The 15,224-nt window shown below is 42.2% G+C and overlaps 1 protein-coding gene across 1 annotated transcript; it reads left to right on the top strand.

Moving 5' to 3' along the window:
• Positions 1 to 8,510: 8,510 nt before the first annotated feature.
• Positions 8,511 to 13,945, top strand: DRG1 (developmentally regulated GTP binding protein 1). Its single transcript, XM_062589767.1, has 9 exons — positions 8,511 to 8,614; positions 8,759 to 8,882; positions 9,590 to 9,765; positions 10,179 to 10,248; positions 10,811 to 10,980; positions 11,715 to 11,845; positions 12,065 to 12,232; positions 13,222 to 13,344; positions 13,828 to 13,945. Exons 1-9 carry the CDS (start codon positions 8,573 to 8,575, stop codon positions 13,925 to 13,927), a joined length of 1,104 nt encoding a protein of 367 aa, XP_062445751.1. The 5' UTR covers positions 8,511 to 8,572; the 3' UTR covers positions 13,928 to 13,945.
• Positions 13,946 to 15,224: the final 1,279 nt, after the last annotated feature.

Raw genomic sequence — 15,224 nt, 5'->3', positions numbered from 1 at the left:
CCGGGGAGAGGAGGGGCCGCCGGGGGGGCTGCGGGCACCCCCCTCCCCAGGCGCCAGCCGCCCAATGCAAACCCGCGCGGCGCCGCTCCGCGCCCCGGGGGCTGCGGGCGCCCCGCCGCTGCCCCCCTGCGCGGCCATCGGCTCCCCGCGGCGGCCGGGCGCGGGCGCTGCGGGCCGGGGAGGGGGCGCAGCGAGCAGCTCTTCCGCCCCCCCGCCCGCCGGCGGCGGCGGAGCGGCCGGGAGAAGCGCCGCCGCGGGCCGGGGGCTCCGGGAGGCTGGGGCAGCTGCACGGCCCCGCTGCCTCCATGTTGGGGAAGCCGCGGTGCCTCCCCCGCGCCTCCGCGGAGCGGGGCGGACCCCGAGACCCCGCAGCTCTGGCTGCTGCCTCCGGGCCCCGGGCGAGACGCTCCGGAACGCGCGGCCGCAGCCCGCGGGCGGGGGCTGCGCGGACTGTCCTGGTGCTGAACCTTCCCCGCGTGCTCAAGGTCTCGCGGTGGAGAGCTGCTCCTTGAACAACGTCGTTGCTCTGTTTCAGCCGAAATTTGCTTTCAGTCTCAGAGAACAACTTTTGTTTACTTTTGAAGAAATATTTCCACATATGCACGCTCTTAGAAAGCGAGTTCTTAGTTTTGTTAAAACACGTTTTTTTTTTTAAGTTACAGATTTTGAGTCCGCTTTTGCATTTGTAAAACTAAGTCTAAAGAAGAATCCCTAGATGACCCATTCATGATCCAATACCATCACTTAAACTTCTCCGCACAAAATAGTGAACTTGGTACACGCAAGGACATCTCAAACTGTAAAGCCTTCCAAGAGCTCAAACCCAGCACATGAATTAAATAGTGGTGGAGCTGAAAAAGCATTCTGGGTACTGATGTGCAAATGAGCACACCAAGCTTCCAATTTCCAAAATGCAGTATTACATTAACGCTTAAGGCCACACAGTGCCTTCAGTCTGTATGCTGGATTTCTCTTGCTTTTGATGGGAACTGTTTGTCTACACTGCAGGCAGAACATTACCAGTAGCTTTTTATTGCTGCATTATGGTATGCGCACACCCTGAAACAAATATACATATTTAGAAATTGGAGGTTGTTTGAGTGGTAGTAACACTGACAAACCCAGCTCAAATACACCGTATTACACAGATAATTTGGTGCTCACATCCTGCAAATCTGTTTCTGTCTCACAGAAACAAGGAGTTATACTTGCTACAGTGAAGAAAATGATTATATTTAAACCTACTAGCCAAGCTCCATTCACACACACTTACAGCAGTGAAAGAATCCGGAATTTGCTTATCTTTTCTAGCGGCTTTAGGCAGTTGCGCGCCTTTTCCCCCAGTGGTTCCACTGACTTATTAATTTGCTTTCTTTTAGTCCCTAGTCTCCTGACATGGTTCCTGCTTCCTATTTCAGTTCCCTCCTCGCCTGTTCTTTGTCTCTGCTCTACGAAGGGGGAGGGGGGGGGGTTCCTGCCGCTCTCGCTGCACTTTCCTCAGAACTTTCTCCAGTTGCCATGGAATGTTCTGGTTTCAGCTTCCAGCTCCCCCTGTTTAAAAATCACCATCCAACACACACTGCCTGCTTCTTTCAGGTAAAAGTTAAAATACCCTCCGCTAAAGTGCGGCTGCTCCTTGGCAAGCGACCCTTTCAGGCTTCCCATCAGAACACCAGATTAACATGCTGGGAGTTAATATGCTGAATTAAGTTAGCGGAGATTTGTTAAAGATGACCACCGGTGTGTTGTACTCCCAAGGAAATCACAAGGAGACCAGCACAGCCATTCACCTTAGCTCTTCAACACTCTGACATCGCAAGGGCTATTCTGTTCGGAAAAGCTGGAATCTCTCATTTTAGTTCTTCCACTCTTATTATACTGGTCTTCCCCACATTTATGGCATCACCAACTGTTACAGCGCATTTAAAGAATCACTTGCTGCAACTTTCTCTGGTTCCAGACTTGCCCTGACCAGAATATGTCTCTATCAAATTAGTCATTCAATTAGGGTTTGCTAGAATGTATTCAAATGTATTCAATTTACAAACAAGAACACAATTTGTGCATTACTGTGACAAGATTTGGGTCACCTGTATAAACAAGCTCGGAAGATGAATTCCCTAAATTTAAGGTGATGACTAAATGTCATTTCCCTATACTTCACTATGTAAGTGTACAAATATTATTACCTTTGAACTAATTTATCATCAAAACTAGCTAGTTACTATCTTGAAGACCAAGTCCCAGATTATGCAAAATATGGCTTTAAATCAGAATGAAAGCATGACATATTCAGTAGATAGAACTTACTCCCCTTTTCAGATGGTTCCTGATCTATTTTCTTTGCCATCTTTGGCACTTGGATCTGTTGAATTTTTAAATTCATCTCTCTTTTCAGTAAAGGCATTCTCCTCAGCTACTTTATTCAGCTTCTCACTATTTCCTGTCTCACTTCTGCTCATGGGAATTCCTGAGCTGTCCCCAAATGTTTTGCAGCTGTCTGGTCCCTGCTGAAGCTCTTTTGCTGGTATTTCAACAGTATTAAAAATCCTCTTTTGCTCTGAACATGTGTGTACCATTTGGGATTGTGCTTACTGTATGTTGCTCACTGCACTGCAGACCAGTTGCTACTGGCCTTACTCAGAACTGTAGACCTTAAATTGGTCCACAAATACTAAAATTCCAGTGAAAGCACAGAAAAAATTACAGCTACTCACTGAAGCTGCAAGTCTGCCGTGAAATGCCTGATGTTATAGACTGGGCTATGGTTGAGGCTATGCAAATTTATCTGAGCTATATGTATTTGCTGAACATTTTCAGCTCATGATTCTGAGTAGGTCTTGAGGCTGCTAAACTGTTTTCAAAATAGGCTCTGATATTCTTTAAGAAGGTTAGTTAGTCACTGTTTCACATAGATTATTATACTAGTAGAGACTCTTCTACACAGTACTTGTGCCAGCTAATATTCAGTCATATGAACCATATTTTTTTAGGTACGTTTCACATAAATACGTAACACTAGGCATTTCATAGCACACTTGCAGTTTCTGTGAGTAGCTGTCATTTGTTCTGATCCTTCACTGGAATGTTAATTACCTGCTACTGCTTTAACAAGCAATTAATTCAGCATTCATTACTTTTTAGGTTGATTATTACTTAAATTTCTTTTTTAAAACTCTCCATTTTTTGTTGGGAATCATCCCATGAGAATGCTAACTCTAACAAGTAATGATTCTCAGATTTGGAGACAGCACAATTTCCTTTATAATCCAGAAATGGGTTAGTAAGTTGTAAGCTTTCTCCTTTAGAAGCAGATAAATACCCTCTTGTTTTAAAATACCTAGTATTCTCACAAAAACTACACCCACTGCTTAAAGAGAGGTACATAGTGCTATGAAAAGTATGCCATGAAAGTTATTTTAAAAAGAGAAAACTGAACTGTTCACTTTTCTTCCTTTTGATCAGTTCCCTCACTGCACTTAAGTGCCACTGAGTCCATCTCTTGTATAGCAGGCCATGATAAAAAAGTCTGGGAAGTTGATGCTGAACTACAGAACTCTGTTGTTAAACTAATTTAACATGGTCTTGGAAGCCAACTATGATACTTGATCTCTCTGTTACTCCCCTCATTTTTTCACTTTGCCCATCTTAACTTACTCTAGACTAGACTGTTTGGAACCAAAGCAACCTGAGCCATTCAAAACAAGATTGCTACTCTAAGAATCTTGTTAAAATGGGAATATATCCTAGGTTTCCTCTTCCACCTAATTGACTCTCCATGAATCAGGTACCCACGTCTAGCTAAGCAAACCTGGTAAGCAACTTTCCCTTGAAAAGCACACATTACAGTGCAATTCTAAATATGCCATGCAAGTAGTAAATGTTTGGTATTTACAGATTGATAAACTATTTTGCTGTCCTGAGGAGGACAACTTCTCCATAAATAACAAGCAAATTGGCATAAGAAGTTAATTCAGGAAGCCACAACTAACTGATGCATCTGTAATTCTTAACAGGATTCAAAAGGCATACAACCTTATGTCTATTGCCTCAAGATTCAATAAAGATATGAAGTGTGTCACCTTCCAAAATGACTTCACCTCAGGCAACCAATATTATGGTTCCACCAAGGTCTCCCCACTCAGGTCTCAGACCTCAAAATCTTACCTTTTGATAGTAGGGTCTCAAAATCTCTTTCCTCCAAACTTGGTAGCACCTTATAAGACCTTTTTTCTCTTCAGCACCAGGAGTTCTTCTCTGCAGTACAATAATAGGGTTAATTAATGGTCAGTTCTCACACCAAAGTACAATTTGTGCAGGAAAAAACATCAAAAGAAATATCTTAAAATAAACGGGTTCTCTGATTCATTAGTGAACCTTTTTCCATGAGGGAACTCTGACATAGCCCCATACCGATAATTCTTAAAATCTAAGTACTCAGCTCAATGTTATCATTGTATACAGATATTTCTCACTAGGCTGGTGATAATCTTCTGAGGGGATATGAAATTTCAAAAGCATTGCTCCACTTGTAATCATGAATTAACTTCTCCCCTGCCACCTCCCTCCTCATTTTTAAATCCTGCAGAAAATGCATTTTATCCTCACAATAAAGGTAGAAATGTTGTCCCTAGGAAGACCATAAAGATACACCTAACAGTAACGTAACATTTTCCCAATATATTGTATAGTTTCTGTGACACAGTGAACTACCAAAACACGTGCAACAGGTACTACCAGAGTGGCTCTTAAACTAAAAAGTCTTTCTCAGTGCACTGTGAATGGAGTTGATATCCAAAAGCATTTTGTCATTTAATTTATTTGCTAGAAGAGAGGGTGGGAAGACTAAAAATTAACTAAGCAAGCTAACAGGTACTACTTATTGTTAAGAGAGCTATTTAGGTGATTTTAATGAAGCATACATTACACACATTATCACAATTAATTTCATACTCACACTTATTACTACCTATTTTGCAATAGTTATCCAAAGGCCACATCGCAATATACTTAGTTTACTCCTCATGTAAATAAAACTCTTATTCAAGCTAAGGTAAGTGCCGTTCCAGAAAGAATTTCAGAATTTGGCTCATAATGAAGATGCCTATTTAGAGTTAGTGGTTTGACAGAAAAAACCACATGCTTTTACTACTCAGCTCTACTACTGAAGTGATCTACGGTTACCATACTTGTACTTGAGAGGATAGTGGTATGGAAACCTTAAAAGTTTCAATCATTCTGAGGCAAGTGCACATTCCTGTTGTGCAAAAAATGAAACTGAGGCACAAGCGAAGGAAATGACATGCTCAAAATCAACAAGTCAGCAGGACTAGGGCATGTAGAATACACAGTTATTGCTAAAGTATTCAAGATCTTTCAGATTTTGCTAATGAAGTAAGGGCCATGTCAGTCTCATTCCTGTCACTAGGTTGATGAAACACGAATTTCTATCAATTCTCAACCTCTGATTCCACATTGTGTCATGTTTCTTGATTGTTTCATGAGATAACCTTTGCTTCTTGTGAGTTTTCCTGCCTTTTCTAAATACCCTGTAGTATTTTGCTTCTCTTATGTTATTAAAAATATTAAAGAAATGCTTATGTTATATACTTTAAGCTATCAGTTGGTAGTTCATGAGACTACTTGTTATTTTTTTTTTCACTCCCAAATTGAATCATTATGTTGTGTTGTAAAACGCAACTAGTAGGCCACCTAAGAGACCGACTGCACAACTGTAAAATTTGCAGCTTTTGAAACTATACCCCCCTTTTCACTTCATCACGATTTCCTAAATGTACTTCTCTCAATTGAAAAAAATACATATACATTTTAAGAAAAAATGGCAGTTCTCATAAGCTATCTTCCATCAACACCCACTATAAAGCTCAATTAACCTTTCGAGTAGATCTCAGTCTCCTGCAGCTCCTTTAATTTTCTTTCAGGTTCCGTTGGGGGCTTTTTCCTTTTCTGATTTTATATTCATTTTTCTGTGAATATTTTCCCCTGATTTTTTCCTCCTACATCTGTTTTATTTTATTTTTAAAAAAAAACTTTGTTCATTTCTACTCTGTTTTCCAAACCTGACTGCTGTCCTCAAAGGACTTCATTTATTCATTCCCAACTATCTACCATTCAGCCACCTTCCCCACTGTCACATCTAACTTCCCATATTCATAACCACTCCATTTGCCAAATGCCTCATAACATAAAACATCTTATTAAAAAAATCCACTATGTTCTCCTGTTAGGTAGTTGTCACAGTAAAGAAAAAAAATTATACTCTGTTCGCAACCTGGAACCAATCTATTTTGAATAAATCTTTCTGAAGCTTAAAAAATGAGCGCTGTTATAAGCTAATACAAACTGCTCAGAATGCTCTATCCAATTAGAAAAGATTCATTTGTTTGGGAAAAGCTTGGATAAATTATCTCTATTTATTGAACTGACTTCCTTCAGGTCATCGAGGACGATATGCAACACCAAAAAAAATGTTTCAGGTGCCTAAATCCCTTAGAAGATCTTTGCTTTAGTAACTTGCTGGAAAAAAAAAAAAGAATTTAAACTATACCGAAAATTGTGAGGTAAGAAGACTATGAGTACCTAAACCAGAAAAAAAAAAAAAAAAAACCAAAAAAAAAACACACACACACACACAAAGCAAACCACCCACCAACTTAAAACCTTTGAGCAGTTTATTTTATTGGTTTATTTATTCCTTCAGCCCAAACCTAGAAAGAGATTTTTTAGTTTGACATAGTATACAGTTTTAGAGTTAGTTTCTAAGAACACCTACTACCATTGCTAGTAACAAGTTCTGAAGTTAGCTAACATCTGCTGCGAAAACAGAGGTGGTCTTAAAACTCTGAGCATTTAGAGTTTGCATTTTCCTCAGTGCTTTTGCTATCATTAAAAGAAACCAGAAACAAGCTGAGTGCTTATATAACTGAACTCAGCTGTGACATAAACAACTCCATCTGAAGTAAATAGGAAAAATGTTCCCACCACGGCCACGTCTGGTATGTCGTATGTTGAAAACAGGTATTTTTCCCGCAAGGAATAATTAGAAAACCATGAACAAATACACAGTTATAGGTGCATTTATATTTAACCTAACTTAGCTGACCTAATACTACCAGGAATAGTATCCCTTTTTATTTGGGATTCTACTTTAGCAGACCCTGTATAAGCTTGTATTTATGACAGTTCCTACTATAGAGAGTTTAGGACATTAAAAGACAGCTTTTTGATCCTTAAGATGAGACAAACAGATATGGGATATGAAGAGGCAGAAGGAGGCAGCAAGTAGTTTGGTTTCCACCATGCTAGTTCTTTTTTCTTTTTTATATATCCATAGAAGTTAAACAAGACTTAATGATCTGTAGCAATTTTGTTACCAAAATAGTAGTAAGTTTGACAATCTTACAACTTTCTGAATTTTTTCTGAAGACACAGCAGGTGGTCCTTATAGATGTCATTATAAACATTTCAACAACATGTAACCCGGGAGAGTATGTTATTCTTTAAAAACATGTTGAGTTTTACATTCAAGTATTTCAAATAAAAGCAGACTTTGTAATAAATTGAGAGAGAAGAGCCTTCCTTAAAAGGTTTTTGGTTATGAAGGAAAAAGCTTTGCAGAAACTAGTCCTATTCAAGAAAAATAAATAAAGGAAACAAACCTGGAGAGCCTAAAATCCTGAAAGTCTATTAACTTATTTCCTTATGTTGTGAAAATATCTTTTATTCCAAGCACTATTACCTGCCTTCTTGGAATATTGTCCAAAGCTGGAGATACCTGGCTCTTTACAGAAGCAACTAAAAAAAAAAAAAAAAAAAAAAACAGTCGCATCCATCAGAGGTGCAACGCGGCCTGGCCTGCACGCTACTGCAAGGAGCCCAGGCAGAGTTTCAGTGCCAAAGCCCTGGTTTTAGAAAGCTTCAGCTGAAGGAGGCAACTCTCGGAGCAGCGCAGCGGGCGCGCAGGAGCACCCACACGCACCTGGCAGGGAGCGGGGCTGCCGGGCGGCTACAGGCGAGACGCGGGCGGAGGCGGCTCCCGCTCCCGCCGAGCCCGGGGCAGGCTCGCGGCGCCGTCGCCTTACAGGCGGGCAGCGCCCGGCGCAGCCGCCCCTCACACGCGCCCGGCGCAGCCGCCCCTCACACGCGCCCGCCGCCTCGCGCCTCCCTCGCGCGCTTCGCCTCGCAACGGCCGCCCCTCCCCCGTCCCCGCCACGCGCCCGCGTCGCCGCCTCACGCGCCCCCTCAGCCCGCGGCGCCTCCCCCCCCCCGCGCGGACACACCCCACGGCCACGTCGCTGCGCCGCCGCCCAGGGGGCGCTGCGGCGCGGGCGGGCGCTGCGGCGCGCGCTGGCGGCGGGCTCTTTCCCGCCCGCGGGGGGCGCGCGCGCCCGCGGCTCCTCGCGAGAGTTGCCGCCGCTCTCGCGAGAAGAGGCGCCGCGCCTGCGCACGGCGGGGCCGGCCGGGCCGGAGCGGCGGCGGCGGCGGGAGCGGGGGGAGCGGGCGGCGGCGGCGGCGGCGGCGGCGCCTGGCCGCGCGGATACCCGGCGCCGAGATGAGCGGCACCTTGGCGAAGATCGCGGAGATAGAGGCCGAGGTAACCGCGCCTGGCGGTTTGGGCGCCGGCGCCGGGCTGCGGCGCGGGGCGGCGCGGCCTGAGGCGGCGGCGGGGTGGGGGGCGGCGCGGCCTGAGGCGGCGGCGGCGGCGGCGGCGTGAGCGGTGCGGCCCGCGCTCTTGCAGATGGCCCGCACGCAGAAGAACAAGGCCACGGCTCACCACCTGGGGCTGCTGAAGGCCCGCCTGGCCAAGCTGCGCCGGGAGCTCATCACCCCCAAGGGCGGCGGCGGCGGCGGCCCCGGCGAAGGTGCGTTGTCTCCCCGCCCTCCCCTCCCTCCTGTTCTCCCCGTGCAGGACTTGGTGCTCCTCGCTGGGGCTTTGGGGTGAATCTTGCCTTGAAAAGGAAATTAAAGGGTTTGTGTGCTTTGGCTAAGATAACGGACTGGCAGAAATCCTGAGAGCTGTAGATGCAGGAAAATCCAGCAGTAGCTTCCTCTTCTTAAATATGACAGTGCAGGTCGTGCAAGCTGCAGTGCTTGAAGTGAATGCTTCATCTACACCCAAGTCGAGTATAGCCCACTGTGAAACTTTGCAGGCTACACTTCATTAGCAGGCGCACACAACAGAGTCTTAGCACTGGAACAGGTTGCCCTGAGAGGTTGTGGAGTGTCATTCTCTGGAGATATTCGAAACCCACCTGGATGTGATTCTGTCTAACATGCTCTAGGTGACCTTTCTTGAGCTGGGGTGGGGAGTGGGGGGGTGGACTAGATGATCTCCAGAGGTCCCTTTCAGCCTCAAACATTCTGTGATTCTGAGTGATTATTGAGGCAAGGTGCTCCAAGACGACACAGATTTTCAACTCTGTGGTTCACGCTCTTACCCTGCTGTCCAGGAAGCTTACCGATCTTTCAGTCAGGCAATAATAAAAGTAATGGTGGGAATGCTCTCCAGACTCTTAGAAGATAGAAAGTGTCCACCTTTAAATGTGTATTTTTTATTCCTCGTTTGCAGGTTTTGATGTTGCAAAGACAGGTGATGCCCGAATTGGATTTGTGGGTTTTCCATCAGTGGGAAAATCTACTCTTCTAAGTAATCTTGCTGGTGTGTACTCTGAAGTGGCAGCATATGAATTCACAACACTGACTACTGTACCTGGGGTCATTAGATATAAAGGTGCAAAAATTCAGGTGAGATCTTTTAGTGTCTGTTAGGGATATGATGGTATGTGAGGATGTAATGATGTTTTATGCCTGAATAATATGGTTTGACATTAGCAGGTTAGAAGTAATACACAAAAGTGCTTGAGAATGCATTGGAAATGTTTCCATGAGGTACTGTTTTTAACCTGTTTTTCACTTTGCTATGGGAAGAAATTCCTGCAGTAGCTCTCTTCTTTTTGTATAACATTATCTGTTCTGTTCCACTGTATCAGTAGGGGCTAGTACAAGGGGATAGTACAATATGTAAGAATCCGTGGGGAATTCTAGTCAGATCTGCAGTTGAGTGAACTGCTTTAGGAGAAAGGTAGAAAATTGCATTTATTTTCTCCTTGAACAGAAATATTTTTCTCATGTGTTTCTTTCTTTCTTCTGAAAAATAGCTTCTTGATCTCCCAGGAATAATAGAAGGTGCCAAGGATGGGAAAGGCAGAGGACGGCAAGTCATTGCAGGCAAGTGTCATAGGCCTTGGATAAGGAACCAGATGATACCCTATTACTGATTAAGCCTGTGAGAATGAATGGTTGAATCACTATTTCTGATGTCTTGGAAGTGCTGATTTATTGTATGCTGGAATTAAGGTGTTTGATGTGAAGCAGTTGCCATTTTCAGTTTGTTCTGTGTTCAGTTACGTCTTTATGCATCTGCTGAATTTGTGCTGTGTTTTGACACTGCACTGAAAGTATATTACTAATTTTAAAGGCAGATATGATCCTATATTAAACAATGCTGCCATCTTACTTTCTTTACTAAGTTTACTTTTACTATTTTGGAATCTGGACATAGACAAGAAGAAAGCTTTTTTCAGCCTGCCCGATCCTTATTTCATGTAAAAGTCTGATGCTTGAACAACATCACATCTTCAGTCTTTTTTTGGAATTTAAAAAATAGGAAAAGTACTGGTCTTTGTGGATTTAATGTTCTCATCAGTCCACTGAACCATCTTTGGTGTTGTTTTGTCTCAGTGCATGAGTGTAGCTTTTTGAGGGGTGGTTTTCTTTTTCTGATTCTTAGTTGCTCGAACCTGTAACCTCATTCTAATTGTTCTGGATGTGTTGAAACCCCTTGGGCACAAGAAAATTATTGAGAATGAACTGGAGGGATTTGGAATACGTCTGAATAGTAAGCCCCCCAATATTGGCTTCAAAAAAAAGGATAAAGGTGGCATTAACCTAACAGCCACGGTAAGTGGGAAGTTTTCTGTAACCAGAGTTAAAGAAAGTAAATTGCTTGTAGAAAGATGCCTTTGCAGTGAATGGTATACTTGGGACTGTTCCTATGTTACGACTTTTGAAGTTGAACTGCTGCATTGTGCTGTAATCAGCAACCCTCCTTGGAGGCAGCACCTGCCATAAGAGCCTAAACACCTCCCTCCACAAATCTGAGGCTTGGTTGCTTTGCAACAGTGACAGGTTGCAAGACCAAAAGGAAGCATATAAAACCTGATGTTAGCCAGATGGCAGTGGTGTTTTCCTAGAGAGCTCAGAGCTCCAGGCCTTGCACTCTGGACTACTCTTCATTTTCCGTTAAACACTTGTTGAAATAGGCATAGACACCAAAATTCAGATTTCTGCTCTGGGATCAAGGCTTCTAACATTTAGTTGTGTTGGTACTGAACAACAGATACGCAAGTTTCTACTGAAAGTAGTCCCAAAATGACTGGAAACTTTACTTTTGACATAGCTATTTGCAGCCACTGATGGCGTTGATTTGAAGTAAAGCTGTTGTGATTTAAATCTCTTTCCCTCTCCACAAACTAACTATAGCAAAATCATAATCAAATCCAGTAACTAATAGTGCAGCTATTATTTCTAGTAACGTGCATACAGTGATTGGTAGGTGATAGCACTGCTAATTGTAATTCTTGATTTGACTGTGGGCTCCCCCATTCCTTGCTTAATACTGTGTGTGTGTTCAGTGTCCTCAGAGCGAGCTGGATACTGAAACAGTGAAGAGCATCTTAGCAGAATATAAAATTCACAATGCTGATGTCACACTGCGCAGCGATGCCACTGCTGACGACCTGATTGACGTTGTTGAAGGAAACAGGTACTGCTGGGATCCTGGGTTTGGCATATTTGCGATTTGTATTACAAGGAAAAGAATAATCTCTTGAGTCTGCTTCCCACAGAAGCTAAGGTTGTAATGTGGTATGAACAAATGCTGTTTAGCACCCTCCTGTCCTTCTCAAAAATTATGCTCTTTTTCAGTGAAAGTGGTAATGTATTGCTGCTAGGCTGCTGTATCACACTTTCCTTCTCTTTGCAGGGTTTACATCCCATGCATTTATGTCCTGAATAAAATTGACCAGATATCCATTGAGGAACTAGATATTATTTACAAAGTACCCCACTGTGTACCAATATCTGCTCATCATCGCTGGAACTTTGATGATTTACTAGAGAAGATTTGGGACTACTTGAAGCTAGTACGAATGTGAGTCCCAGTTGCTGCCTTCTGTGGCATTAAATACAAGGCTGAGATTCAAGAATGGGTGAATGATGATTCTTGTACAATGGTTTTCTACTACCTTAGAACTTTGCTTTTAAGTGCTGATGTCTTTTGTCACTGCAATATGTTTAATCTGTAATCCGAGATCATCCTGATCATCGGTTGTGTGATGGAGAGATAAGGATTCCCTAGCAGTCACAACTACTAGATTCTGAACTACTTACGGGAGGATTAAGTGAGAACCTTGTGAAACCAACTCCATAAATAAATAAATAGATAAAACTTTAAAAATGGATACTTAGTCAAATTTAGTGCAAAGATGTGAATTTCAGAGGTAGTCATCTTTTCACTGTCACAATTGACATTATGCATTCAGCTCACTTCATAGTACTGAATTAAGTTCTTCATCTAGCATTTCAGGTATTTTTGTATAAACTATTACAGGCTTACCTTATAGCCGTAAGTGGATAAAAAATGTGTTTAAAATGAAATTATTAATGATACAGTAATTATAATCTTTTAAATTTATATGTATCGTCTTGTGACAGCAAAATGTAAAATATACTGTAAAGGAGATTATAGCCCTGATACCTAGAGATGCTAAGATTTTGTCAGTTTTTCCTCTATGTAGGCAAGTTTAAAATTTCACAAGTTGGAACTGTAAAACTGTAGCTGCTCTTTTCAATCAGCTACTCCTATTTCCTCTTCCTTTTTTTTTTAAGCAGCAACAGAAAGTCTACCAGGAGTAAATCTTTGCAGTTACAAGGGAAAATCTGCTGCAGCCACTGGCTTCCCAACTGTATTTTCAGCTTAAGAGCAGCAAACAATTTACAGGATACCTATTGTCACCACTGAAATAGTAGAACTTGGTGCAAGCGCTAGCATGGTAGAGAAAATAACCTATGAAATTTCATAGTGGGTTAAAAAAAGAACAGAAGGTTCCATTATTGACAACTGCTTGATCTGTGTTACAGCTACACAAAACCTAAAGGGCAGCTTCCAGACTACACCTCTCCTGTCGTACTACCTTACTGCAAGACTACAGTAGAAGATTTTTGCATGAAGATTCACAAAAATCTCATTAAAGACTTTAAATAGTAAGTACTATTGTAAAAGAATCATTTCTAGAGTATAGGAAATAATCCACCTGTTGGTACATTCTCACTATCCTCTAAGCTAGAAGGGAAAACAGTTCAATTTTTATGTTGAATAGAAAAGGTCTCCCAACAAAAACTTAAACTTGATACTTAAATTATTATATTTAGTTTTTCTATACTTTTTACTGGCCCAATTTCTACCATAAGAAAAATATTTTTCTTTCTATTTCAGAGTAGCACAGGGTGTAGTATTATGGGTCATATCCTACATATATAAGTATTTTTGAATGACTTCATACTTTGTTTTGATCTGTGTGTACTCTAATTCATACAGACCACTTACCAGGTACTTGTAGAAGAACAAAAATAGCTCTTAAAGCATTGCTTTCTCTCTTAAGTTTGTGACAGAAATAGTTGTTGCTGTGCTGTCTGCTTATTGCATTCTGAGCCTTTAACTGATTTTTCTTTTTCCTCACCTTTCAGTGCACTGGTCTGGGGTTCATCTGTTAAACACAACCCTCAGAAAGTTGGCAAAGACCATACTCTTGAGGATGAGGATGTCATTCAGATTGTGAAGAAATAAAGTTGTTCTCATACAGTTTGTCACTGTCCCTGACTTCATCAAGTTGTAAGTGGCAAAGAACAGGCCACTTTTATCAAACCTGTAGCAAGGGGGTATTGCTTTCTATGGTAGTAGCTACTGCATGGAAAAAGTGATGTTTCTGGCCAACTTGTTCTATAGTATCCCATTCTGGCAGAACTTACAGCTGAAAAACTCCTGTTAAACTACTTTCACAAGGACAAAATACTGAAAGGAAGCCTCAATGTCTGTGATGATTTTCTGCTGCATGTGCTTCTTTTTCTAATTTGGAAAAGTTCACACATCTGGAATTAGTTCTAATTTAGAACTAATAATGAAAAGCAGAGGTCAGAGAACAGTATCTTATAAAGTTTTTGTGGAACTAGCCCTGGCTGCCTTAATCTGAGATGTTCCTACATGAATACATAAAGGCTATTAATAGTTCTGCAGTTGTGGAAAAAGATGCTAGATTCCACTCATAATGAGTAGTAACGTTATTTATACAATACAAAGTAAACTAGATGCCCAGGTTGTGCTGTGTTAAAAAGTAGGCACTAAGCCTAAAGCTTTCTTAAAAGACTTTCCTGCTTATCTGACTTGTCTGAACTTAGTTGCTCAGTAAAAGCAGGCTGCTATAAAGGAGTAGTGTTACTGTTCTTAGAAGTGAGTAAAGTTGATCTTTCTGCTCAAGTTAATGCTATATCAAAGTCACTAGCCTCCAGCGTTTGTCCTCCTAGAAAAGGGAAGTAGGGCTGTTTGTGTCAAATGCCTCCTCTGATTTCACAGATTTTGTAACAGTACCTACAGCTATTTCAGACGCTAATGTCAGTATTAAAAACACTCTAACAGGAGCAGTGTGTGACAGTGAACATAGAATCAAGGCTTGAAAGCTTTCATTACTATTTTGCTTGATGTATTTTTTTTATAATATTCCTTGCCTACAGTCCTGCTGGCTAGCAGTATAGATGGTGGTGGGGACTATCCAGCACTGGCACCAGAACTCAGTTTTCTTAACCATAGCCCTCCAAGAACAGCCTTTAGTTTACACAGGTACAACTATTACGTAGTCAGCTGAGAGGGGCCTGTCATTTCAGTGCAGGAGTTCCACAGCATGTCCTCAGTGAGGTCAGTTACCTCCTGTGGCATTCACCTCTCCCTCAAGGAGCACATCCCCACTACTGCCATTAAAGCTCTTCCTGGAGATTGAGCTCAGGCACTAGTTCCAGCTTACGCAAGTGCAATGTTAAAGGTTAGTCAATATATCATAATTACTGTTTTATAAGAGCAGTTGATACAGACA

This window comes from Rhea pennata, chromosome 17 (assembly GCF_028389875.1).
Source record: "Rhea pennata isolate bPtePen1 chromosome 17, bPtePen1.pri, whole genome shotgun sequence".
NCBI lineage: Eukaryota > Metazoa > Chordata > Aves > Rheiformes > Rheidae > Rhea > Rhea pennata.
Note: the sequence above shows the minus strand (reverse complement) of the source record. Positions and strands in the feature narration are given on the sequence as shown.

Excerpts from the sequence above, each read along its gene's own strand:
- DRG1 (XM_062589767.1), top strand. The coding sequence starts at position 8,573 with ATGAGCGGCACCTTGGCGAAGATCGCGGAGATAGAGGCCGAG. Across the intron at positions 10,981-11,714 it reads GCATTAACCTAACAGCCACG|TGTCCTCAGAGCGAGCTGGA; the intron begins GTAAGTGGGAAG and ends GTGTGTGTTCAG. Across the intron at positions 12,233-13,221 it reads TACTTGAAGCTAGTACGAAT|CTACACAAAACCTAAAGGGC; the intron begins GTGAGTCCCAGT and ends TCTGTGTTACAG.